Source organism: Phyllostomus hastatus, unplaced genomic scaffold (assembly GCF_019186645.2).
Source record: "Phyllostomus hastatus isolate PE091 unplaced genomic scaffold, TTU_PhHast_1.1 phas_scaffold_1674, whole genome shotgun sequence".
Classification (NCBI taxonomy): Eukaryota; Metazoa; Chordata; class Mammalia; order Chiroptera; family Phyllostomidae; genus Phyllostomus; species Phyllostomus hastatus.
The window spans coordinates 11,480,619-11,508,072 of record NW_025334011.1 but is presented as its reverse complement, the minus strand read 5'-3'; the positions used below and the strand labels follow the sequence as shown (position 1 = coordinate 11,508,072).

At 43.2% G+C, this 27,454-nt stretch overlaps 1 protein-coding gene across 26 annotated transcripts in view; it reads right to left on the bottom strand.

The window, feature by feature from the left end:
* Window positions 1–7,122: 7,122 nt before the first annotated feature.
* ZNF438 (zinc finger protein 438) overlaps window positions 7,123–27,454 on the bottom strand; it is a 170,553-nt gene continuing 150,221 nt past the window's right edge. For 24 of the 26 annotated variants that reach the window (XM_045857828.1, XM_045857822.1, XM_045857826.1 and 21 more), the window contains 2 exons: window positions 9,043–10,795; window positions 7,123–7,915 (listed from right to left, as the gene is read on the bottom strand). In XM_045857828.1, coding sequence (XP_045713784.1) covers window positions 7,300–7,915; window positions 9,043–10,795 — 2,369 coding nt within the window. In that variant the 3' untranslated portion in view covers window positions 7,123–7,299. Of the gene's footprint in view, window positions 7,916–9,042; window positions 10,796–13,463; window positions 13,521–16,880; window positions 17,248–27,454 lie in introns of those variants that run through there. The other 2 variants (XM_045857835.1, XM_045857844.1) reach the window with 2 other exon arrangements.

The following is a 27,454-nucleotide window of genomic DNA, read 5'->3' as shown; positions in this document are numbered from 1 at the left end:
TCACGAGCGAACAGTGTGTTGGTTTGGGAATCTCCTTGGAGGACCCCTGAATAGTTCCATAAACACTTCTTTTTGGCAACTTGGGACAGACTTAAGCTGCTATAAAAAGGGAACCAGACCTATTTTTTTTAAGCCAACACACTAAAATTGAAAAAGAGGGACCTCTGAGAAATCCACATAGGAGAATGTGAAGTAACGAGGTGTTGCCTTTGAGTGGTTTAGGCCAAGTGACAGCTAAGTAAAAGGCAGGCTTTCCTCCTCCCAGTGGCCTGGGTGTCTGTTATGGAAGGGGCAGTTGGCAATTGTTTGCCTCAATTAGAGACTTGGTCTAATTGTAGAATCACTCCCTGGAGAGGGGATGGGAGGGCAAAGATCACTCTGAAGTCCAAGAGGTCTTTCTTTGACCATGTCCTTCGTTGTGACCCAGTTACGCTGCAGGCCTGGTGAGCAGCAGAGGATTCGACAGGAAAGGGAGGCTGTGAGGAGGAGGAAGGGGTCCTACCCACCCACTCAGAATGCTGGCCAGACCGGGCTCCTAGCCAGGAGAGGAGAAGGGGCTTGGGAGGAGGCTAGAGGAAGACCGCTGGTGCCAGTAGGGCCAGAATTTGCATCTTCTTCAGGGGCCTCCATTTCTGCCACATCATTTTATGAGAATTAGGATGAGAAATGAGAGACAAGTCAAATCCAACCCAATTCCAAAAGAATGAACAACTCTAGTCAAGTGAAACTTTGAAAAGGGGTTTTAAAACCCAGTGGCTTACTGGGGTGAGCCCTCAGCTGGGCAGCAATGTCTCTTGGTTCCGAAGTAACGGCTTTGCCTTTTTCTAGAAGGGCACTCAAAAGCCACACAGGGCCAGGCCATTACCGGACAGGTGCTGAAAGGCCTGCCCTCAGGCCACAGGGCGTCTGAAATTCCCACCATCGGTCCCCCCTTTGGCTTCTGGCCACCCTTCAAAAGGCCTATAAAATGCAAAAATACGTGGGGGAGGGGTGAGCGTCCCCATCAAGCCCAGGACAGCAGGGACCTGAGGGGCTGAAAGCCCAGGAGAGACATGCTGAGCTTGGGGAGGTGTCAGAAAGTCTAAGGTCTGCAGCAGTACATTTCAGATTGTGTTTGCTCCTTTAGTGAGTCAAGAAGCCAATTTAGTGTGGGGTAGTGAGGACTAAAACAAAGGCATCAGAACAGAACCTATCATAAGGCATGTGAATTATATTATGTACACCGTATTATCCTTTGTATGGACTCAGCCTTTTGTCCTGATGGCAGGTCTGTCTGTGTCTGTTAGGTGTGCATGTGTGTCCTGTGTTGAAGAGACGTCTGTCACCTTGGCCATTGTCTGAGTGGGACTGTCAGGCAGCAGGGCTTGGCTGAGGACGTGCGTGGCCACCAGAGCTGAAGGGGTGAGACCAATTTTGCCTTCTTCACCGTGTTGCTGAGGCCTTCCTGAACAGTAACAGCAAAGCGACAGCTTCATCCAGGAAAGTCATTTTTTCAATTGAAAAAAAATGCACTAAAAAATTCCCATAATGAAAAAGTGTCATTCCTTCCCATCTTCCAGAAGCAACCTTCCAGAATTGTCCAAGAATATACAAGCACACTTCTGTCCCTCTCGCCTGCCCTTTCTACAAAGTAATTGAGAGCATGCTACACATTAGTCTGCACCTTGCTTCCTTCACATCATACAATCTCAGCACATCAAGGGCTACAACTTTTACGTGCAATGTGGTATTCCAGCGCATGGTGTGCTGTGATTTTTAAAAACCATTCTGAGGGACATTGAAGTTCACCTGGTCTCTCACTTCTGTAAACAAGGCTGCAGGGGACATCCTCACACGCTGGTCTGTGTACGGGTGCAGTCATATCTATGAACAGGTTCCTAGAAGCGGTGTTCCTGGGTCAAAAGGTCTGTGCATTTTAGGTGTTTGACAGACATTGTCAAATATTGTTTGTTCCACTGAAGTTGCACCAAAATATCAATGGCATTTTGTTGCCTGAACACCAACCAGTTCGGGGCCCCTCTTTGAGGAGAGCAGGGCTGGACTAAGATGGCATCAGTCCTGTCAGCCAAGAGGCCACGTTTAGAGGACGTGCCGTAGAGCAGTGGCTCAGAGGGACGACGCGGCCCCTGGAGCACACGCAGCATGACGCGGTGGACAACACGTGCTTATCTGGAGGGTGACACCACCCTCTCAGCGCGTCACAGGAGAGTGACATAATCAAGGTGTGCATATCAAGGTGGCACAAAACGTGTTGATCCAAGGCTGATGAGCTGAGAGACACTCTGCTGCTCCCGCCCACCCCGCTCTGGGTGACTGTGGACCTGTCGGAGACTCTACCTTGCAAGACGCTGACCAGCTGCCTCCAGGTCCCAGACCTGATCTGGACTCTTACTCCCCAGTTCTCTTGTGGGATGTTATTGCTGACTGTTTCTGAGAGATTATTGTCATTATTGGGTTATTATTATTATTGGGTTATTATAGGTTTGGATGAACCTGCATCAATAAAAGCTGAGTGAACAGCACAATTACCTGTGCTGACTCACTGTCATTCCTTGGGGCTGATGTTGCCTGTAGGGTAGGCGGCCCTATAAGCTGCAGCTCTGGTCCCTGACAAAGGCTGGAGGCTGCCTTACAGATAAGGAAGACTATAGTGTGGATACTGTAACAGAGCCCACTGGGCCTGCTACCGCCAAAAAGCTCCTCGTGCCCCACCCTGACACAGCACTTCCACCCTCCTGCTCCTCCCTCCCCGGACCTGTTACCTCAAGGAGTAAATACTACAGAAAAGACTTTGTCTTCTTGGATATTTTCACTTTCCTTGGGTGTAAACACAGTCAGAAAGGCTTGTTTCAATGAAAGCCCTATGTACAATTTAACTGTGCTTTAATTTGGATTAGACTAGGGAAAGACCATTTTTAGTGTCCTAAGAACGTACTCTGAAATATTACTTCCAGATCCAGCCAGAGCTTTGGGATGGTTATGCAGCTCATATGTTCGAGCAACCTGGATCTCTTCCATGGCCAAGTTTTTGTAGTAAGATCTGCATTACAACTCAGGCAGTAATCAGGTCAAGTTCAAAGCTCTGTTTTTCCAAATGCCTATAGAACTGCTGGTGGTCTCCTTACAACTCCTAGGTGGAGGTTATACTCACATTTAATGTCAGAAGGTAAAATCTTTTCTTTTTTAAATAGTGCTTGATTTGATTTTGGATAGTGCTGTTTGATTTATCAAAAATAATCTATTACAATGCTAATAGTTTGCAATTTTGTTGAAACACACCAAAAGAGGCAATGTTGTCACCCCGTCATAGGTGCACTCTTTACTTCTCCACTAACCGGGAGTTGGGGGCAACTCTGAAAATGAGAGCAACATTCATTAAACAAGCAAACCTACCAACAAACCCACATGTTTAGCTTCACATCGAAATCAGAAACAAGTAATCTTAGCTTCTCTTTCAGCTGTCACATTTGGTTTCCTTCAATAGATAACGATTTTTTCCTAGGGTTAGGCAACACATTGAAACATTTTCACACTTCAGAGTATGGAAAATGTGATGTACTGCTAAGCTAATGTCTGCATACTAAACACAAATTTAAAATGTGCTTGCAAAACCGTACTTATAGTTAGTTTTCGTATGGGGATACACCATGACTGTAACGAAATATGATAAACACTAAACATTTCACCTCCAAAAGGAACATTCCTGAAGGGGTGGATATCGTTAAAATAGATATTGGATTGCACCACAAGCCTAGATAAGCTGCCGATTGTCAGGAAAGTCAGTTATACAGTTGAAGCAAAAAATCTGTTCTGCTAAATCATCTGTACCAGGGCATTTTTTATCAGACTCGGCAAAAAGGGGAGACTATAAAATACGTGCCTAACAAAACATGTCAGCAGTTTGAATGGAGCAAACGAGTCCAAATCTGAGAATTCTAATAAATAAATGAAGCCGAGCATTTATTGCCAACGACCGTGTCACTGGGGCCACAGAACGCTGGAGCCGTGCAGCTGGGGGGCGGGTGTGTGGAGCCGGGGCGGCACTGGACGGCGCCCAGGCTTTATTATTTATGGCGTGCTGATGAAGAGACAACTTTCCATATGAGGAACAGCTTAACAGAGGAACAGTCAAGCTGAACCAGGAAGAGAGCCAGAGAAAGAGCGAGAAACAAAAGGGGACATGAATAAAAATGACAGCTAATAAAACAATACAAATCTAAAATGCTGTAACTTTCAGAAATAATTTAGGGCCAAAGGAAAAGAAAAAAGAAATCTCATTTTGCTGGCCTTGCGACAATTTTCCAAGAAGCACAAGACATTAAGCAAAATGCATGTGCAGAATTTAAGACCTATTTGTCTCTATGCCTTTCTAGCTGTTTGGTTGTTCCTAAAGCTGGATTTGTTCATAAACAGGGAAGTGGCGATTTTGTTTGTATTTAGTTAATGTATCCATTTTTTAAGAAATACGTATCGAGCACTATTCCATGTCAGGTGCTGGACCCTCTGGGGCTACGTGCTCAGCCAAGACACAGCTCCTGTCCTCAAGAGACTTATGACCTACTGTGGGCAGCAGGAAAGACCATGGTCAAGTTCAGGACACTGGGACAGGCACTGTGATGAGCTAGGCCAGGGCCTCTGAACCGCACGGAGGAGCAGCCTGGGGGGCGGGGCGGGGGGGACTCCAGGCCCAAAGTGGAGCCTGGGATGGATAGTTTCATCCCTACATTCTGGGCTTGAGGCTCACCGCTCGCTGTGTCAAATGATTTTTTTATGGTGTAACAGACCTCCTCTTTCAAGTCTGACCAAAGGCACAGCATTAGCCACTAGTTACTGCGTGGCCCACCTGTGGCAGTCACTTCGTTTGTGCTGAACCATGCTTCACAACCACACCTGGAGGTGGGGCCATCACAGGCATCTTACAGACCAGGGACTGGAGCCAGAGGAAGGTGCCTCTCTCCAGGTCCCGTGGAGTAGGCGTCATAGCACTTCTGCCCCTCGAGGCCCTTGGGCCCAGCAGGCAGGTTAGGACCTCGAGAACAACCCGTCTGCACCCAAGGAGGGCATATCCGTGAAGACCCATTGGCTTCACTGTTCCCAAAAGTTTCTTTAGCCGAATCACTCCCTCTTTTCTTCTCATCTTTTCCCACCATTCTCATGGAAACAGTGCTACTATACTAATAAGGGCAGAAATTTCTTATCTTAGTTGACTTTGTAACACAGGGAAGTGTTTCTAGAAGCAGAGAGCTGTAACAAACGTTTCAGAGGATGAGGTGTGGCTCGGGGGGCACACTCCCCTCCCTTCCCTGCAGATGGATGCTCTGATGAGCCAGGGATCCGGCCACAGCACTCGCCCATGAGCCAGTCACATGTCCTGACTTCTGCTCTCTGCCGCGTTCCTAGCTCTCCACTTCTTCCCAAAGGCGGTCTATGCCCTCGCGGCCTTGCCCATGCTATAAGAATAGGCGTGGGACATTGGCTACAGGTGGGGGTCTCCGTGACTTTGCTGACTTCAGATTTTCCTCTTGCCCTCACACCTTCACCTCCGTACACACCCCAGACCCCCTCTCCTGCTGTTAACCAACTGTTGTTTCGGAAATACTGCTTAGTATCTGAAGACTGAGCAGTTTAATGCATTATTTTATAGTTTCAATTCAAACAGTATTCTAGGTAGAGCCCAGTTTTTAGTGTTTTTAAGACTAATCTTCCCAAAACAAACTAGGTAATGCACTGAATGGTAAAGCTGTTTCATGAATAACCCAGTTCTAAAAAGATCTAAGAGTGGAGGTCTAATATCTCTCGGAACCTGGGTAGCATGTAATCAGTCGATAAACCACAGCAAAATTTTTCAGATATTTCCATTCCTACCCTCTTACTTCCAAATCTATAATAATTTGCAAAAAGCCAAGGACTGAATTTTCCCTTTTTGTAGCATTTGAAACACAGCACGTCTATGAGCGTTTGCTTTTAAAATCAGACACTAAAGATATGACTTAAGACCCATTAGCTTATCAATTAGAATGCAGTTCTTCCTCTGTTTCAGTATCTTCCTTTAGCACAGAAAAATGTTATGCTGATGTCCTGGCCGCACTGCAGGCAAGGGGGCTGGCCCCGAGCACTGTGCTTTCATCTAAAGGCTGAAATTTCAGTAGGATGAGCGATCAAGTTCCATTTCAAGAAAATATTTTTGCAGCCAGGATGGCCAGAAACTTCAAACGGCAACTTTTCTGATTTGAGGTAATTTCCCAAGAATTTAAGAGGCAATCATTTACTCTTGACTTCTAAAGAGAACCTGGACTTGAATAGCACAGTTGTGTCTAAAATCGATCATTTAGCAACAACCCACTGAAGTTACTTGGGAGCAGTTGAGACACCTAGACATCTGGACTGAACTATCTAGTTTGCTTCCCAGGCTGTAAATTTTCTGGCCTGAAAATGACTTTTTAGCAAAAAAGTGAAATATTTTATTAGCTGAAGTACTAAAAAAAACTTGATTATGTTGATATGAAACTCTACAGCTGTGAAACTTACATCTAATCTTCAAGGCAATGTGCATTTAAGAAAATAGAATTTTAGGCCCTGGCTGGGTAGCTCAGCTGGTTACAACATTGTCCCTGATACACCAAGGTTATGGGTTCGATCCCCAGTCAGGGCACATATAAGAATCAAACAATGAACGCATGTGGAACAACAAATTGATGTTTCTCTCTCTCTAAAAATCAATCAATAAAAAAAATAAAAATAGAATTTAAAAAATTGAGTCCTGAAAATATGGATTTTAAGTTATTTTAGATGAGAACCTTATTAAACACACTGCTCTATAGGATATTCAATTAAACAAGAGAATTTAAAAATAATAATAATAATATGGTTGGGACAAATAATTCTGTCACCTGGAAATTTTCAATTTTGTTCGACCTATTTAAACAGAAAACATTTGAAAAGGACACACACATACACACTCTAGCACATGTTTTTACTGGAAATGGTCTCTGCAGAACAGCCTAAAATCCTGTACATCTCAATCTCTAAATTCTGATCTCTTTATTTATTCTCAAAAAAATTCTAAGACATGAACAGTTAGTATATAGAATTTTAAAATAAAACTGCATACAGTTAGAAAAATATGCATCATCATGGGCATATATTTAATAAGAAAATAACATTATGTACAAAAATCACTTCTGCTTATTATTGCTGCTCCCAACGTGTTTGATTTTATCACTGAGCACCACCACACAGCCAGAAGTTGGAGGGAACAGTGGTGCAAAACTCCCTCTACCCTCCTTTGGCCCCAGCATTTCATTTCCCTGTTTCCCTGGGAAGCTCCACGCCGCCCTGGTGAGAGAACACCTTCAGAATCCTCCAGAGCCTGGGAGCATCCTCACAGTTGTGCCCTTGTTCCCAGTGCAGGAGGAGCTCTTCTTTCTTCCCAAGGGTCCGTGCACAGAGGACACAGTTAAAACCTGACTGCAACTGGAGGGGTGCTGAGTGTGGGCTGGGACACGCAGGGCCCCGGGGGGCTTCTCCTGGTCCGCTGGGTCCAGGCCGGGCTCCTTCATCTTCTGTGAGTGTTTCCATGTCATCCTGACGATGAAGGCAGAGTTGCCTTTTCAATTTAGGAGCTACAGGTACCTTCTCGTCGGAGGGACAGGGCTTCTGCAGCAGTGTCCTTCTCTCGGGACGCTGCTTCCAGGAAGGAGCAGCTTGTTGAGCCCGTTCCTGTGGAGCTGCCTGGCTCCCGGGGGAGAGCTCCTCTTGGAGCCTGCCCTGAATTTCCTCTCCGTGAACATAAAGCAGATGAAACTTGATTTCGGCGAAAGACTGGGTGGTGATCTGGCAGCGGCCACACTTGATCTGCAATTTGACTTCATCTGCCTGGTTTAGGAGGAGGTCTTCTTCGGGGCTGGACTTGTCCCTGAAAAGGGGGAAAATATTCAATATAAAATTGCACGGGAAAAACAGCATTGGAACTTTTCCTTTTTTAAGCTCCGAACCATCCAAGACCTAAAACACACCTGCTGACGAGAAGCACGAAGCTGATGAGCAGACGGAGGGAGCCCAGGAAGGCCGTCAGCAGGGGCCACGCGACCCTAACGGTCACTCCTGCATGGGGCCACACACTTCCCAAGCTACCAGGGGCATTCAGGCATCGCCCCCAGGGGCGCCTACTAGTCTGGGTGACCGCAGGAACAGGCGGCATCAGCGCGAGTCTGGTGGCACCCAGGGAGGTGCTCCAGGAACACGCTGGGTTTGGCTGACAGTGCCTGTCCCACTCCACCCGCTGCTGCCATGGCTAGTCTTGAACACCAAATACAGGCTGGACATTTTACCTAAAGTTCAAAATGGAATACAGTAAAACAATGGCAGAAGCCAGAAAATCCAGCGTGGGAAATGGTTCATTTCCATGGTGCCCATGAGGATTCAGTTTAGTGAGACTCCCTGGCAGACTTGTTGCTGTAGGAGAGCCCCGCCTGCCAGGCTTACGGCTGGCTTAGCCCGTTTGTTTACAAGGCCAGCCAGCAGGACCTGCAAATCGGAATCCCGCAGGAAGAAGTTAATGTGCCCGAAGGGAAAAACAGGGCTAATGCAGAGGGTTTGAGGTCAGGACACCGTGGGGTCTGGTCGCACCGTGCCGCCACCGTGGGTTATGTGATGTTCTGGAGCAAAGGACACTGTTTAGACATAAATTCTGTGAACACCATTTGGGGAAACGACTTGTGAAGAGCACCAGGAGCTATATACAATACTTAATATTTCACATGTCAGATACAAAAACAATATGTCACCGGACTGTCCCCAGCACATCTGGGGTAGGCATTTGTGGCCTGGCTCCCAGGGGTGGTGTCGTCATAAATCATGACTGATCAGAAACCAATGAGAAATGAGATTATTCTTCACAGAACTAGAGGAAAGAGGTAGCTGTCCCACAAAATCTTAGTCTGAGAGATGTTTTACAAAGTTATCTTTCTGAACACGAAACCTTAGCCTGTCCCCACAATCCACACAGGCCGCCTCGCCAGGCTTCTGCTCCTCGGCACCCACCTCTGCACAGCCGCCTCCCTGTCTCTGCTCTTCGGTGCGTCCCCCGGTGGCAGCTCACTGGGGGCGGACTCGGTGCTGATGACGACCCTGTGCACTTCCTTCAGGTGGCCAAAGTAGACTCTGACGTGACCGAACACCTTTGCACAAAACTCACAGCACACGAGTTTCCTCGGGCGGTTCTCGCCGTGGTGAAGCTTCACGTGTGAGCTCAGGCTGCCGGAACGGACATACGTCTTGCGACAGATCCGACAACTGTAAGGCCGTCGGTTCGTGTGTGTGTTCATGTGGTCTTGAAGGTGCTGCTTGAACTGGAAGTGGTGGTTACAGATGGGACATCGGTGCCAAGGCTTCTTGATGCCAGAGAATCCATTTCTACGTGCAGAGCTGGTCCTAGGGGAAGAGGAGCTGTTGTCCTGCTTGCAGCCGAGATATTTAGGAGGGAGAGAATGACTTAACAGAAGGTCCTGTCCTGGGCCGCTGGGCCTTTGGGACTGTAGCACAGTGGCAGGAGAAGCCAGGGGAGTCATAGTGGGCGTGACGACGACAGGTTTGGGCATAATGCTACGGTATTTTTTCATAGCTCCAGGCTTTTGGTCTCTGGATTGTTGGGGGTCATTTTTTATTCTTTTACATTTCCTCCTTTCCTCCTGAAATGGCAAGATCTCATCTGGTACCTTCAGTTTCCTTCCTTTTCTCTTTGTTGCCCCGCCATTCAGTTTTGCTTTGTGGTTGAGATCCAGTTTGGTAGCTGAACAAAAGGCACTTTCACAGGGACTCTGCTTCAACACCTGCGGACCAGGCACCTTTGTGGCCATTCTGGCGGCTGCATCAGAGCCTTCTGTGATGGTGGATGTCTTGTCGCAGTCGACCCTGAGCCCAGGTGAAGAAAAGTCTACAGTGTTAACGTCTGACTCATTTTTATAAGCCTCTGTTGTTTTTGTTCTAGAGTAGGGTAGGATTGGCAGTTTACCTTTGGGGGCCGAGGGCATCAACTGAAGCGCACTGCCATAAATGGCCGGCGATAACCTGATCGTGCCTTTTGCAAGATCAAGTGGTTCTTTATGTTTTTCACTGGCAGCAACAGAAGGTTTACTGGATGTTTCTTTGCTTGCAAAGTTCTCTTTCCCTGAAATCTTCAAGAGGCCCTGCTTGGCAGAGGGCTCCTCTGGCGTGGATGATGTTGGGATGTCAGGACGGTTCAGCTGTCCATGGTCACTGGTCAGTGTGTCCACGCCGATGCCAGCTGGGGCTGGGTTCAGTGACGGCACTGGCTCGGGTGGGCTGGGACGGGGAGGGGGCTCGGAGTGGTCAGGGAGGGAAGGGGACATTTGGGTTTGGGCAGGAAGTTTGCTACAGCCACTCTCAGAGGAGCTCCGGATCGAGTTCTTGGTTGATCCTTTGTTATTTCTTGGGGGTTGGTATCGAGGAATCGGCAGTTTAAGGTTTTCAGGCAGGGACAGTCTGCGTTTCTGGACTGGCTGAGCTGAGGCAATGTGAGGCAATGCCACGAGAGAAAATGTCCCCTCCGGGCCAGCAACCTGCATCAGAGCATAATTCTGGGTGGGCACCCCCAGCGGTGTGGAGCTGACGGGAGGTCCTGGAGTCACCTGATCGGAGAGTGATGGCGAGTGGCCCGACAGCACTCTGGAAGTTAGGACTTTGGGAACAATTTTCGGTGCAATGGTCCTAAATTGACTCTTATTCTGCAAACCTCTGCCGCTCTGTATTGTTCCAGAAGGCATGACTGATTCACCTGCAATGACATTACAATGCAAAAAGTCACCTTGATATAGTTGTGCTGTTGTTGAGAGTGGACATTAAGCATCTCATCATTTACTCTGCCTAGAAGGCATCCCTAGACCCATGCCTACTCTTCTGGGCAAGCTCCTCCGTTCTTTAGCATCCAGTGTGGAAGTGGGTGCTTGCCTACCTTTCCCAAGGATCAATTATTATTCTCCTCTAAAGTTCCATAGCTCCTATATAAATAATGTTTGCTACTTCTCATAATAATTTATCTGTTTTTGTGTCTCTACTACTAAACAGAGCTTCTTGAGAGCTGGGACTCTGTCCTGCTCAACTTTACTCCACTAGGTCCGTCCCCCCCGTTACCCCAACTCCCATGTGTCTTCACAGGCTGGCGCCACCCCCCTGCTGTACTGCTCTCCTGAGCTGGCCATCCCTCTGGTCTGTTCTACTGTGTATTTTACCTATTTTATATACACATGTCTTGTTGTTCCTATAAACCTTAAGCTTTGTGAGAGTGAAGTGATATTTAATTCATCTTGATATTTCTCCCTGTATCTTCAGTATGAAACAAATGTTTCTTGTATCACACTCATTTTTCACTGACTTTCAGGACACACCATTTGACCCCTTGGCAGTGCGACTGGTTTTGCACAGTGGATGAATTCCAGACTGAATGCTAGCTTTGTGGCTGTTTCCCCATGTGACTTGTGAATTTCTTCTCACACCTTTCAAACTGTTTATGTGTGCTTTTGCAATTAAATCACCAGTATTAAAAAAGCTGATTTGACACCTTAAAAATGTTGAAGAAAAACAAAAAGATAGAAAGTGATAGGTAAAGATACAGAGACAACATAAAAAATACACAAACCCACACAAAAAGCACCTCCTAGGACACTTAGGAACAGTTTTAACTAACAGAATACCACTTTATCCTGCCCCGGTTTGTTACGACTGAACACCAATTACTACCACTCTAAGAAAACAATTCAGGAAACATGTCACTGAGCTGCTTCTAAGGACGGAATCGTCTGCTTTATTCCTGAGGCCGCAGGGTTGTGAGGCCCGGCTGCAGATCAGTCTCCCATTCCCAAGTGCCTCGTTTCAGGCAGGCTTCGCCCCAGCTCACATGAGCTGGGTCCCTACACGACTCTGGGGCCTCTCTGCGACAGGCCCACAGTCCCTTTTCTAAAATCTTAGGGGCACAATATATCCTGGAATTTCTACTTACTAATTTTTAAAAAGTCATAAGGTACACACGCTAAGTGTTACATAATACCCAACAGAGTCTGCAGAGCACCCCAAATTAAGCCTGTTACCACTTCTGTAGCCAAATATATAAATGAGTGAGTATTCACAAAAGCGGGGCAAATGAAGATTTCTAAATAGTTTTAGTTCAGGTTTTGCCTCTGGATGAGTTTTGGTATCCAATTTTTGATAACATTTTTTGATAGAGCTTTTTAGATTTTGGAATTACGAACAGAGGCGTGAAGAATTATTTCTTCAGGGTTACCAAGGATACAAAGATGAACAGATAGTTTCTGCCCTAGGTAGCTGGAATCTAGTGAGAGAGACAATTAAAACATTTTTTTAAAATCAACCTTGATTTTAATGTCTTTAGCTACTGAACTAACAATTTTAGCAGAAAGTTGATTTTTTTTTCAGTGAAAATGACACTCCTCACATGAACAAAACACAGAGTACTAGGAATAAGAAATGTATACCGACTAACTTATTTTATAAAGTAATCACTGTCTGGGAAAGAAAGGGAATGTTAAAAGCGCATTTCCCCTGGGGGCTTGCATTAGAACAAGAAGAGAAACCACCAGTGCTATGGTCTGGAAAACCCGCACACAGGTAAGTAAGTAGCCTGTCTTCCTTTCTAGCTTTGCTGCCACAAAGTTCATGGGTAAACGGATTAGTCAATCACCTGGCGATAGTCACCTAAATGGATCTGTGACATTTGCTTCTTCTTCCTTTGTAAGTTATTTATTTTTTAGTGTTATTTTCAGAGCCTTGAAAGTTAAATAAATGTCTTTCATTTTAAGCCTCATCTCATCTTTTTGGAAGAAGTACCGAAGTTGCAAATAAGTACGTTAAATTGGGATTGTGAGGTTTTGCAAAAAGATTAAAATTATCAATAGCTTTGGTTACCTAGAGACAAAGTTTATTGATAGCTTTGATTACCTAGAGACAAGGCTTGTTAAAAAATTACATTAACAACAATAATAACAGTCTTTGCATCTACATAACAGATCAGGGCGAGGAAGGAAAGAAGAGAAAACCCTGGGTCACTTATATCTAGTTCATACTCTTAATCGATTGAGCACAAAATATTTACAGCAAGAAGAGCTGGAAGAAAGGCTACTTTGTCCTTAGTCATACATCTTCTTGAAATAACATGCGACAATAATACATCAAAGCATAAGCCACATCACCTCACTTGACTGCCCTCAACCGTCCAGTGGCTCTTCATCTCAGAGCAAAAGCCAAAGTCCCTGCAATAGCCAACAAAGCCTCCTGCCATCTGGCTCCTGGGGACCTCTCTAACTATTCCCTCTTCTCCAGCCACAGTGGCTTCTTTGCTGTTCCTTCACTGTGCCACACACTCATTTCCTTGGTCTCTGCACTTGCTCTCTCAGGTGAGCTCTTCTCTGACTACCTTATTTGGAACTTACCTGCATTCTGAACTCCCCAGCCCTCCGTTTCAGTTTCCTTGGCACACTGGCTCCACCCCAGGGACTACATTATGGGCCCTGCACCCCTGACGGTGCATTCCTGGAGGGCAGGGAGCTGGCTTATGTCTTCAGGGCCTAGAATAGCATTGGGCACGTGGTAGAAATGTAATAATTACTTGTTGAATTTGTAAGTGGTAATAAAATGATTAATGGCTGAAATAAAGATTTTACAGATGGAATGTAAAACATTTTCTAAAAAATAAAAATTACTTAAAAGCAAACTTTAACATTTCCAAATGTTGAAAATTAAAAAAAAAGAAATGAGGCTATATCTCTGGAATATTGTTGTTGTTTGTTGTTTTAATTAAATTAAACTTACTGCCAGAATAAGAAAATGAGTTAGTACCATGTTAAGAACCTTTAAAATCAAGGGGTAGGTGAGGCCAACCAACTAACCATCTGAGGAAATGAGAGAGAACAGTAAATTATGCTGCTGGGATACAAACTAAAATAGTCAAAGAAGTAAGCAAGCTCTGAAGAAGAAACTGCATTAAAGAAACACAGACATAGAGGGAAAAAGGGGGGCAGTGAGAGTGTAGAATGCAGAATCAACTAGAAATGGAAAAACTGAACCTCAGAGGCAGTGGATGGTAATGTCAACACGAAGAGGAGCAGAAATAACAAAGAACAGGAGATGCAGCTGAAGCCACAACCAGTGGTCAAGGTCAACTCAAAGTCTCTGAAGACTTAAGTTGGGCAGGGCCTTCCTCCTTTTCATGACCAAGCGTAAGAAAGAAAGCAACCTCCTGACAGGTAAGGTGTCCAGAAATGAGCCATTCCAAAGGGGGTGAGCTAATTATGATGCTGTTGAAGTTAATGTGCTTTGATTGATCGTCCAAAGTTTCCACATTATAATGGAAATAAAATCACACAGGAAGAGCAATGATACTCAAAGGAAAAGGAGGCAACTGTGGTCAGGTCCCGAAGCAAAGGAGATCCTCCGGGGTGATCCGTGGTCCCAGCAAGGGAGAATACTGATGAGGGAGCCTTCTGGGGAACTTGAAACGATGAAGTCCTAGGTGACAGATATGGTGCCTGTCAAACAGTTAGTTCTCCTTAAGTTCCCTGCAATTTAGAGAGGTGGGTACGACGGTAGACCAGTTTATCAGCTGGCTTCATGATCAATTATCATAAGCTAACCACAAGAAATCTGTGGGGTAAAAAGATAAGGGCTTATTGGGTAAATTTAACTTATGCAGGTTTACCTGGATCTGTCGGAAGTGCGTGCAAGGGTGAGAGTCTTCATGAAGGTGTGTTGAGTCTCATTTCCCGGAATCAATAGGGAATACGTGATAGGGAATGAAACTGATGCGTTAGAAGAAACACAAGATAGGAGAAAAAGGGCAAAGCCACAAAAATAGAAGAAAAACCAAACCAAACCATTGGAATTCATACATGTCTAGCAACAGGGTATTAACAGAATAATCATCCACCCATACAATGTAATACTATGCAGCAGTAAAAAAAAGTAAATGATTTAGACTGATATGAAATACTCTCCAAGATGTGAGATTGATAGTATGCAGTCACTTGGATTTTAAAGATTGTGAGACACACACACACACAAAAATATATTCTTGTAAATGCATAGGATGTGACAAGAAACAAAAGAAACTAGTGCTAGGTGGCCTTCGGGTGGGGACCCTGGGAGCACTAAGAGGTCAGGAGGAGACAGGTACTTATTTTGCACTGAATACTTTTTGTGCCTTCGTATAGGAGGTGCTTATAAATATTTGTTGAAGGAGGAAAGGAGTATGAAAGTTTCCCTATCTGAATCTATTTTTAGAAGGGTATCTTTTAGGCCAGCGATTTTCAACTGGTGAGACGCAAACATCTGTAAAACACGCAGTACCTGCCTATTCAGTCAGGGGCACTGGCCTCTTTTCCCTTAGACTGTCAAACAAAAGAATGACAATAGCCACAACAACGACCATCTGGTGTGAGTGAATCATAATTATACCTATATATTTTTGTCAGATTGGCAAAAAAATATTTTTTTTGGTGTGTCGCAGAATTTGTGCAATTAGTTTGTGTGTGCCATGAGCTGAAAAAGGTTGAAAATCGTTTTGGGCTTTTCATGATGGGTGAGTGTGTGGGTGGGAACACACAACTATATCTAGATTACACACAGAAATGTCTCCTGTTTTTTATTTTCCTTGTCTACTCAGTCACAGGAATTGCTAATGATAAGGGCATTGATCTGATGATATTATGGGCAGTGCAAAGCCACCCTGAAAAGTCAGGCACCTAGGAGTGTCAGAGCTCATTACCTCCCAGGACAACTGGAGTCCGGAAAAGTGTTCCCCTGGACATTCCGCTCTTTAGGATGAAACAAAGCAATCTGCAGTAAAGGTCAGTCATGCTACAATAACTACAGGCTCTTTTTTTTCTTTTTAAAACTTGAATAGGAGTTCTTAGAGAAGTTGAAAGTGCCAATTCAGTTTTTAAAACTCTAAAACAGTAAGACTGTTTGATTATAGGAAGTATTTTTTCACAATGTAGCTACAAGAGTGGTTTACTCCACCACACACTTACGAGGCCTTTCACAGATGGTGACCAAAAAACTCTCACCTGTCACCTACTAAATTACAGATGTCGTAGACATGTGCACTAAATAATGAGAGGTAGAAAGTTCCACTGACATTCATAATTTTTGGAGATCCTGCAAAATTACCCATAATACAGTTTAAGAGACTCACAGGATGCTCAGGCTGTAAACATGGACTTTTATGAACTGAAAACATAAAAGGCTCACTCAGTAAAATTAATTTTGCAAAATTATACAATGTGAATACTTAATATCAGGATTTTAAATGTGGGCTGTTTTTAATATATTAAGCATATGAAAAATAACTATTTTGAAAAGTGACATTTACAGAAACTGATCTAACTGTGGATTAAAGGGAAACAAATAGATATTGAGTCCTTACTGTGATCTAGAATCTGTGCTAGGTCTTTTAATTGACCCTCACCTAAACCCTGCACGTAAATATTTTGTTCCCCTTTTATAGATTAAGAAAAACAAGTCTTAAGGAAGTTAAATAATGTGCCAAAGTCCACACAGCCCAGATCTGTCCCTTTCCAACTTGAAGCAATGACCTTCCTCTCCTTCACTCTCCTCAAAAGGAGGAAAATTGTATACAAGTTGTCCTAATTCACTCTAAAATACAACATTACCTCTGAGTGTTTAGGGAAGAAAAAAAGAAATTTTGAAATGAAAATGGCTTGTCTGATCTCCCAACTTCAATTACCTTTAAATGATTCTTTCCAAAAGCCTAGTTATTAGAAAGAATTCATGGAAAATTAGTAATCATTTGAAGGTAAAAGCAGGTTTTTAAAGTTGAACTTGCCACTTACTCTCCATAGGATTCTCACAAATCCAATAAGGTTGCCAGGCACTTGTTTGGGAAAAGCGCACCGTGTGTCTTCCTCCTTTTCCTCCATCACCTCCAGAGAATCAGGTCTGATGGAGTTCGGCTGCGTGTCGGAGGCAGCAGGGGGAGAAGTGAGGGCTCAACGGTGCTAAGTGCCCACATCTGCGCCAGCCTGACCATCTGCTTCACAACACATCTGGCACAGATAATGTTACAGAGCGGTTCTTGGGGCAGGCAACAGCTGCAACAGCTCACTTCCTGATTTCCACGGGCAGAACCAAAGCCTTTGTTCCTTCTGAGCAGAGTCATTCCCGCTTGTGCCTTTGTCAGTGTGGGCACAACTCCACGATCCGGTGCACTGGGGCCACAGGCCTATGCTCCACAAGGAGCAGGAGCAGGGACAGACAGAGAGGCGTGTCCCTGCTCTTGAAACAGGTCCCAGAGATCCAGGAGCAAAACGAAAGTACTGCCAAGTTTTAGCCACGTCAAGAGCCGAAACTGTTAGGTGTTGTTTAAGTTTTAACTTTATTAAACTAAAAAGCCCTATTTTCAATTTTGTTGGCATCCCTTTTTCCCCTCCCACTTGGCTTTCAAATAATAAATTCTAGTTGGGGTTCAAACTGTTTCCCAGGATGGTCTTTGGTTAAAACAAATATGGTAAAAACCCCAGAGACATCTGAGATAAAAGAATTGCCTCATAACACAGGGGAGCTCAACTTAATTTTGTTGAAAACCCTATAAACACGTTTAGCTATTGCCTTCCCTCTCCCCAGGGCACTGCCCGGGCTCTGCAGCAACACAGTCAACAGGAGCTGATTGAGCGCTGACTGTGGAGCATGAGCTGTTAAACGTGCTGGCAGAGGCACAGTGTTCTTTTGTTTCCAGGGACATGGGATGCCAAATGCCATTTCTATCCCATGTATCTGCAGCACCAAGACCTCCTAGAGACGTTACGTCCAGGACCCACATTTCAGGAAATCTGACCCTATACAAAAGAAATAAGCACATCCCCAAGTAGATGTCTTGTGTCCTCAGCCTAGGCTTCTTCATTCTCCTTGGCACATGCCTGGCTCTGCTGACCTACGCTCTTACCTGACTCCCTCTCCTCTGCCTCTGTAACAAGACTGGTGATATCTAGATCCTATTCAGCACTTACTCAGGCCTTTGAGAACTGCCTTGCCGAACACTGAATCCATAGCCTGGCTTAGCAAGAATAAGAGTTCTTTTTCTGAGCATCGGAACTTCTTCATTTCCTAGCACTTACCAATACTGTTTTTTAAACATTATTCCAATGACAAGGCATGTCAGGTTCAGTACATACTTTATATGCATTATCATTTCATCTCCACAACAGCCTGAATTGGGAATTACTGTTATATGTACATTTTATAAAGATTTCAAAGCTGGTAAGTAACAGGCTGGACCTCAAACCTTAGCCCATTTTTGACTCTAAGGGCTCTTCCCACCTTGACATGCAGACTGTAAGCTATTATGCACAGTTATGGCCACTACCATCATCTCTAGTGGAAGATCATGGGTTTTGGGTTCAGACAGAGGTGCTTTCAGCTCCTGGTTCTGTCCTGTGGCTTGTGAAAGACACTCCCTGAGCTGTACTGTTCTCAGTTATGAAGTGTGCATACTAATAGTTTCTGGCTACAAAGGTCTATCAGGGTTACACGAGGAAGGCCCATGAAGAGCAGTGCCTACCAGGTGTTAGATGCTCAGCAGACATGAGTTTGCCACTTCCTCTTGCCAAAACGTATGAGGTTCCTGACATTTATTTTTAATGGGAAAACCCCCCCACAAATATTGAATGCTAATCCTATGGAAATAGTACTGAATCCTTAAACTGGTGTTTCTTTTTTGAGAGAGAAATGAAAGAACGAGGGAAGAAATGGCTGTTACTTGTCGATAGTGTTCCCAGTAAATCTGTAAAGCACGTTTTCCTTCCTGCCTTTCTCCTGCTGCCCGCTGTGGCAGCTCAACCTTCCAGACACCTGATCTATCCTGTCAGGCTCCCTGATTCTCTTTCACAACCCAGCTGACAAAGTGATAGTCAGATGGACAATGGTAGTGAACAGGAATTAACATACATGCATTTTAAGGAGCTGTTTTATGGGGAAAATCCTCCCTTCTTTTGTTTATATTGAATATTATCGATGCTGCTCTCAAACCTGCTGGGAAGAAAGCCTTCCCAGCAGTCTGTTCGTGGGCTGGGGACAAGCCCAGGGCCCAGTAGCCCTGTGAGGGACGGGGTCAAGGGTGGGCCTGGGGACAACTCTCAGGACGTCTGTGAGAGCAGTGCCACGAGACTTCTCAGTGCGGCAGCCAGACCTGTGGGCTCTCACTGAGGGTAGGGGCAGGGGCTTCTGAATCCTGAAAGCGTGTTCTGGTAGATCTCAGCATTTTGCTGAGGAAATCACCAAGAAATTGTTTAAGGTAATTGATTAACTGTATAATTAATGTCCCAAATGAAAAAAAAATTAAAAAGGTTTAACATTTACAATACATTTTAATAATCCTCAATTTCAATCAATTTTCCCTTCATTTTAATCAAGCCCCCTTTTATCAGTCCTCATTTCTGGGAAAAACTGTTTTGATTTAAGGTGTTTCTGATGAAAAACAGTTGAAAACTCTATGAGAAATTTTTATTTTTAATATATTTAGAAAGTTGTTTAGCTTTAAAAGCCAAGAATATTGTTACATGGACAAGATTTTATTCATTATTACAAAATAGTCATTTTGCATCTTTACTCAAATCTATGAATGACCAAGTAGCATAACCCCATCCTATGATTATTTTTTTGTTAATATTACTATAATTGTTAATATTCAGTTGAGTCATATAATTGAGGTTTAGAAGGCTTTGATAACTGCACTTCATCAAGGTAAAAACAGTAAATCACTTCATTTCATGTTCTAGCACCCATAACAAATATCTGTGCACACTTCTCCCAGATCCTGCTGTTTGCTGAGTCAGCTGTTTCTCCATAAGACTGGTGAACATTGAAATATCTCCTGTGAACGAGCTTTAGTAAGCTGTACAAATGTCTCAAAGCAAGAAATCTTCCACCAACAAATTAAAAATGGGCCTTCTCGCCCTGGATGGTGTGGCTCGGTGGATTGAGCAAACCAAAGGGCCTGCAAACCAAAGGGTCACTGGTTCGAGTCCCAGTCAGGGCACATGCCTGGATTGTGGGCCAGGTCTCCAGTTGGGGGTGTGTGAGAGGCAACAACACATTGATGTTTCTCTCTCTCTCTCTCTCTCGCTCTCTTTCTCTCTCTCTCTCTCTCTCCCTCCCTTTCTCTGAAACTAAATAAATAAAGTCATAAAATAAAGAAAGATGGGGAAAAATAAGTGTCTCTTTAAAATAAAATAAAAATGGACCCTCTCTTTTTGAAATCTCACCACCATTTCAATATCAGTTGGAAGAGTTGAGTATCTGGGATGACTAACAAGATGACTGCTGGTGAAGAAACCTTTTCCTTGGTGGGATAAAGGGAGAGTCAGGTTTCCACATCAACTCTGATGTGCAGTCACGTGGGCTAACTCAACCAGGATACATGCCGCAGGCTGAAGGCTCTTGCCTTCGGTTGAAATACCATGATTGTGAACTACAGTGGTAAAAGAGCACCATGTTTCAACAGCAGTATAGTTGAAAGCAAGGGATAGAATCAAAAAGACGTTCTTATTTTTACACTATAATTTCAAAAATGGATTTAGTTCATATGCAAAGTTGGCAAACTGCACTTTAAAAACTGAAGTACTCGTTCCTCCCTTTTATAGTATAGTTTTATAGATGCTTTATCTTCAGTTCTGATTTATCTTCAACTCACAGTGATTTATAACTTTTTTTTTACTGCAGGTTTTTTTATGCTTCAACTTTAATGCCAAATAGTTCATGATTCATAAATACTAACACACAGGACTGTGTATATTCTTTTATGGCCGTAAGTATTCCCTAAAACTCCTACTTTGTAAGTTTTTGTTTTTTGGGGTTTTTTGACTGTTACTTATTTCTTTAATCAAGGCATATTTTACTGTAACATAAAGAGACCACCTACAATACTGAGACTTTGAAGAAAGTACAGAAAAAGCAAGTGAAGCCCCAGGCACTGGCTGGTACTGAGACACCTGGATTTGCAGTAGTTACCTGTGGGGAGCTGTGTAGGCTGGCTGCATATGAGTGAATAGCATAACAGATTCCAAGGTGCAGCTAATGTAGTCAGATGCTGACATGACCTACTACACAGAGCAAAGTCATCAAAGTTTAAAAGCTGTGGACTGCTTAAGAATCCTTTTCTTTTGAATTCTGCCCAGCTTCTTTTCCAGTATCTTTATTGTACTTTGATGACATCTACAGAACTTGGTTGAAGGAAATGTTTACTCTCAGCTACAGGTTAGGAATATGCAAGAGTTCACTCTCCATTTTCTCTGAGGTGGAGGGATTATGCAATTCATCTGTGCTCTCTTCTCTTTGAGGCTCTTCACATTAGGATGTGTGTGCATGTAGGCAGGTACTCCTGGTTCTGGGGCAGGCTTCATAGCTGACCATCCACAAACACTCCCAGCCATTATACTGTGGGTTCACCCCGCTGCTGTCTTCCTGCAGTATCTCCCCCACTGGCTCCTCCATGTGCTCCACTCACACTGCTGGCTACCCAGTGCGGGAGAAGTCCAACCACTGTGAACCCTGGACAACAGTGTAAACTTAAGGTTTCCAGTCTCCAACTGCCGACCTAACCCATTATCTGTTTCCTATCTCTGCAGGCTCCTTTCAGTTCGCTCAGGGGCTAGCCCAGGTCTCACTGCCCCCTTCACCTTTCCCCCACGGCCCTCTTCTCTCCTGCCAATGATTTGGGGCATTAACCTTGCAATGGACTGATTGTCTGTGTTCCTCTCAAATTCATATGTTGAATCCTCACAACCCGGTGTAGTGGTATCAGGAGGTGGAGCCTTTGGAAGCTCATGAGAATGGAGCCCTCATGAATGGGATCAGTGCCCTCATAAAAGGGACCCCAAGCGAGCTCTCTTGCCCTCTTCCTGCCATGTGAGGACACAAGGAGAAGATGGCAGTCTGCAACCCAGAAGAGGGCTCTCACTAGAACCCAACCATGCTGGCACCCTGCTCTTGGGCTTTAAGCCTCCAGGGCTGTGAGAAGTGAATTTCTGTTTGTAAGCCAGCCAGTCTCTGGTGCTTTGGTATAGCAGCCTGAGGGGCCTGAGACCTCATGGAGAAAAGAGAGGCCATCCAGTAGGAATTCATTCACCATTACTTCTTCCTACTTCTAAACTCTCTTCTTCAATTACACAACACAAATTAATTTACCCTTTTTAGGGTGCAGGGAAAGAAGGGAGGAGCACACTCTTAAATACACAACTCATCCACCTCAAGTCCTGAAACATTAGAATGTGGAAAAAATGTTTCTCTCAGAGTAAGAAGATGGAGCATTTCCAGCCTGTTCTGCACCCCATGCTTCCCTCCAGGCCCCTTGTGCTGCCTCGAGGACCCCACTCCAGCAGAGAGCCCTCTGGTCAGGGAGGTCCTCCCTGACCATCCTACCCCAAGGCAGAGGCTCTGCCCCAGGTTTTGTCCTTCACAGCACTTCCCCTTGCAATGAGATTATTCACCTGCTTTCCTGCCACTAGAATGTTAGCTCCAAGAAAGCGGGGGCTTGTTTGTTCTTCACCAGGACCTCTGTCCCTAGATCGGTACCTGTTACATGGCAGTCACACAAGGTGTTAGTTACTGAATGAGTGAACTATTAACCTTCAACGGCGCTGTCTTGCTTTTTCCTTTGTTATTGCTGAATGCACACCCACACAAATAAAAAACAAAACAACTGGTAAGAGTCCTTGGACTCTGTTTCCTCTTCAAGCTACTGCCCTATCCCTTCTTTTCTTCAGGAACGAAGTTACTTACCGTGGATGGTGTATATGTTCCCTGTCTCTATGCACAGACTTCTATTCTTTCTTAAACCTCCTAAACCCTTGAATTCTGGTATGCAGTATTAAAATGTCTTTCTGTCAGGAGTCAGACTGGGTGCTTAATTTATCACCTCACTTAGTCCTTCAGCAGCTCTTGATATTAATATCTTCAGTCCACAGATGCAGAAACTGAGTTTCTTGCAAGGGCACAGAGCTAGTAAGTGACAGCTGGATTTGAATCCAGCCAGATTTCAACACACTGACCTTTCTAAACTATTCTGCAATTTATCTGTTTATGCTAGTCTACCTCCTATGCGGGTATGTGCCATATAACCCATCTCTGTGTTGATAATAAAATCGAGATCATATTGACTAACCTTTTCCAATCACAGTATCACTGTTAGGAGGGAGGGATGTACAGTACAGTTGCCAGAGAGGTAGGTAACGACATTTACAGAGTGATTCCCCTCCCAGTGCCCAAGCCAAGGTGTTGCACCAGGCTGCTTACGCGTGCACCTTCTTTTACAGAGCTCCGGTGAACAAGTCAGACTCATACCAAAGTGGCTTTTTCCAAGCAACAATTAACAATAAATTTAATAATACTTTTAAGTACTGACAGTTTTTACGAGAAAAATGAAAAAAAATCATTACTAAGTCTTTTATAATTTTACAAATAATATAAATTTCCTAGATATTTTCTAAACCCATACTACCTGCCTTTAAAGCTGAGGTGACTGAAGAACATTGGGCCTAAACGAAAAAGTCTAAAGATTCAGAAAGAAATTCTAAATTCCTCATGTGCCTGTTCAGTAAACTTGATAAAATATCAGTGCTGTGGCCTATGGTTGGGATCTGGGGAATTTTCCATTTTTAGAAGGGCTCCTTGGGGAAAACCAGACAAACTTCTTTACATATAAGAGAGCAGAGGTGACCTTGGTTCTTCCATCTACTACGAATGAGTCTGAGCAACACAATATCCTCATTGGCTTTAGTTTCTCCCTTTACAAGAGAGGATTACACGGGATCGTTGAATTTCTCAAAGGGTGGTTTGCAAACCCTGTGGAGGGAGGGTCCCAGCGACCCCTTCTCACACCAATACTAAGATGTCACTTCCTTTTCCACTATGTTGGCCTTTCCAGTGTTGCACTGACAGGCAAAAGGGAGAACTGGGTAACACTGCTACAGTGCCTTAGCATGAACTAAGGCAGAGACAGCAAACTGTTCAAGCAGTCACATTCCCTCCCACATGCTCTCTCAGTGGAACAACAAAAAGGCGGTACAATTTATAAATCCTGATCTTTTTTTTTAAGCTTCTTTTTTAAAAGATTTTATTTATTTATTTTTAGAGAGTGAAGGGAGGGAGAAAGAGAGAAAGAGAAACATCAATATGCAGTTGCTGGGAGCTGTGGCCTGCAACCCAGGCATGTGCCCTGACTGGGGATCAAACCTACAATGCTTTGGTTCGCAGTCCACGCTCAATCCACTGAGCTACGCCAGCCAGGGCTTATAAATCCTGATCTTGATGTGCCTTTTAAAGCTCTGAGTGCTGAAACAGAGGCTTCATGGGTGAATTTTACCAAACATTCAAAGAAGAACTAACACCTATCATTCTCAAACTATTCCCAACAATTCAAGAGGAGGGAAGACTTCCAAGTTCACTTGAGGAGGCCAGCATTATCCTAATTCCAAAACCAGATAAACAAACTACAAAGAAAGAAAATTATAAGCAAATATCCCTAATGAATGTAGATGCCAAAATCCTCAACAAAATATTACCAAACCAAATACGGCATATAACATTAAAAAGATCATACACCATGATCAAGTGGGATTTATTCCAGGAATGCAAGGTTGGTACAGTATCTGCAGATCAATAAACATGATACACCACATAAACAAAATGAAGGATAAAAACCGCACAATGATAGCAATAATGCAGAAAAAGCATTTGATAAAATCTACCACCAATTTATGATAAAAACTCTCAGCAAAGTGGGAAGAGAAGGAACATACCTCAGTGTAATAAAGGCCATACATGACAAACCACAGCCTACACCATACTCAATGCAAAGTTACTAAAAGCATTTCCCTTAAGATTAGGAACAAGACAGGAATGTTTGCTTTTTCCGCTGTTATTCAACATAGTACTGGACGTCCTAGCCACAGCATCAGGCAATAAGAAACAAAAAGCACCCAGTTTGGAAAAGAAAAAGTAAAACTGTCATTATTTGCAGATGACATGATACTGTATATAGAGAACCCTAAAGATTCCACCAAAAAAGTACCAGATCTAATAAGTGAATTCAGTAAAGTAGCAGGATACAAAGTAAATATCCAGAAATCAGTTGCATTTTTATACACCAAAATGAACAACGAGAAAGAGAAAATAAAAAAAAAATCCCATCTACAATTCCATCAAATAATAAAATACCTAGGGATAAATTTAACCAAAGATGTAAAAGACCTGTACTTAGAAAATTGCAGACACTGAAAAAGAAAACTGAAGAAGATACAAATAAGTGAAAGCACATACCATGTTCATGGATAGGAAGAATTAATGTCATTAAAATGTCCATACTACTGACAGCAATCTATACAGTCAATGCAATTCCTATCAAGAAACCAATAGCATATTTCACAGAACTGGAACAAATATTCCAAAAATTTATATAGAACCATAAAAGAACCTGAATGGTCACAGCACTCTTGAAAAGGAAGAGTAAAGTTGGAGGAATCACACTAACTGATCCCAAACTATACTCTAGAGCCATAGTAATCAACAGAGCATGGTAGAGGCATAAAAGCAGACAAATAGATCAATGGAACAGAATAAAGAGCCCAGAAATAAATCCATGCCATTATAGTAAAATAATATTTGACAAAGTAGGCAAAAACATACAATGGGGTAAACAGTGTCTATTCAATAAATGGTGTTGGGAAAATTGGACAGATACATGCAAAAAAATGAAACTAGACCACCTTCTTACACCATACAGAAGAATAGACTCAAAATGGATTAAAGACTTTAAAATTTTAGACTTAAAACCATAAACATCCTAGAAGAAAATATAGGTAGTAAAATCTCAGACATTTTTTGTAGCAATATTTTTTCTGATACATCATATCAAGCAAGGGAAACAAAAGACAAAAATAAACAAATGGGTCTATATCAAACAAAAAAGTTTTTGCACAGCAAAGGAAACCATCAACAAAACGAAAAGACAACCCACTGATGGGAGAACATATCTGCCAATGATACATCTGAAAAGGGGCTAACATCCAAAACTTATAAAGAACTTACAAAACAACACCAAAAACCCCAAAAATCCAATTTAAAAAGAACCTGAATAGACTCTTCTCCAAAGAGAAGGGTCTATTATTATGGCCAAAAACCATATGAAAAGATGCTCAATGTCACTAATCATTAGAAAAATGCAAATTACTAACACAATCAGATATCACCTGTCACAATAGCTATCATCAATAAATCAACAAACAACAAATGCTGGTGAGGATGTTGAGAATGGGGAACCCTCATGCCCTGTTGGTGGGAACACAGATTGGTGTGGCTACTGTGGAAAGCAGTATGGAGATACCTCCAAAAATTAAAAATGGAACTGACCTTATGACTTAGTGATTACACTTCTAGGAATTTATCTGAAGAAACCTGAAGCACTAGTTTGAAAGAACATATGCACCCTATGTTTACTGCAGTATTATTTGCAATAGCCAAGATTTGGAAGCAGCCCAAGTATCTATCAAGAGGGTGGATAAACAGCTGTGGTACATTTACACAATGGAATACTACATGGCTGTAGAAAAGAAGGAAATCCTACCCTTGCAACAGCATGGATGGAAGTGGAGAGCATTACGCTAAGTGAAATAAGCTAGTCAGAAAAAGACAAGTACATAAGATCTCACTCATCTGTGGAATCTAATGAAGAAAACGAACTAACAAGCAAAACAGGGAGTCTCATAGAAAGCAGGCTGACGGCTGGGGATGGAGGTTGAGGGACAGGCTGTAGGGGGCGGGTGACATAGCACAACATAGTGAATGCAGGACTAGATATGGGACTTCAACCATTTTTAAGGAAGCCAGACTTTAAAGATATTTGCAAAAAAGTAAAAGTCAATGCCGGTCCCCTCATTAACTTTTTGTTTTGGAAAACAGCCATGAACATAAAATGTTATTTGTGTTAAGCTACAGTAATCTTAACATAAATTTATTATCTTGAACTCATGACTACCTACTTTCCAGTTCATGGTCTCAAACATGGCAAATACCAACAGACACAACTGACTCAAACTCAATAAGTTTTGAGTGTAAAGGGGTCCTGAAACAAACAAAAAATTTTTTGAGATCTTTTGAAGATGAAATCAAATATCTCAGTTTTGAGATTCTATGCGGTTTTTTTGCTGTATGTGTGAATGAAATAGAAAATAAAATCTAGAACTGTCTTATTTTCGGCAAGTTTTTATTTCTCTCATATTTCTTTTGAAACCATAATACAGCAGATCCACACGACAGAGTTTTGAAAATAAAGTGCCTAAAGTTAATGTATCCTAATAAAAATGCCAGTTATAATGAAAATATCACTAGTGAGACAAGTTAGAATACAGATTTTATA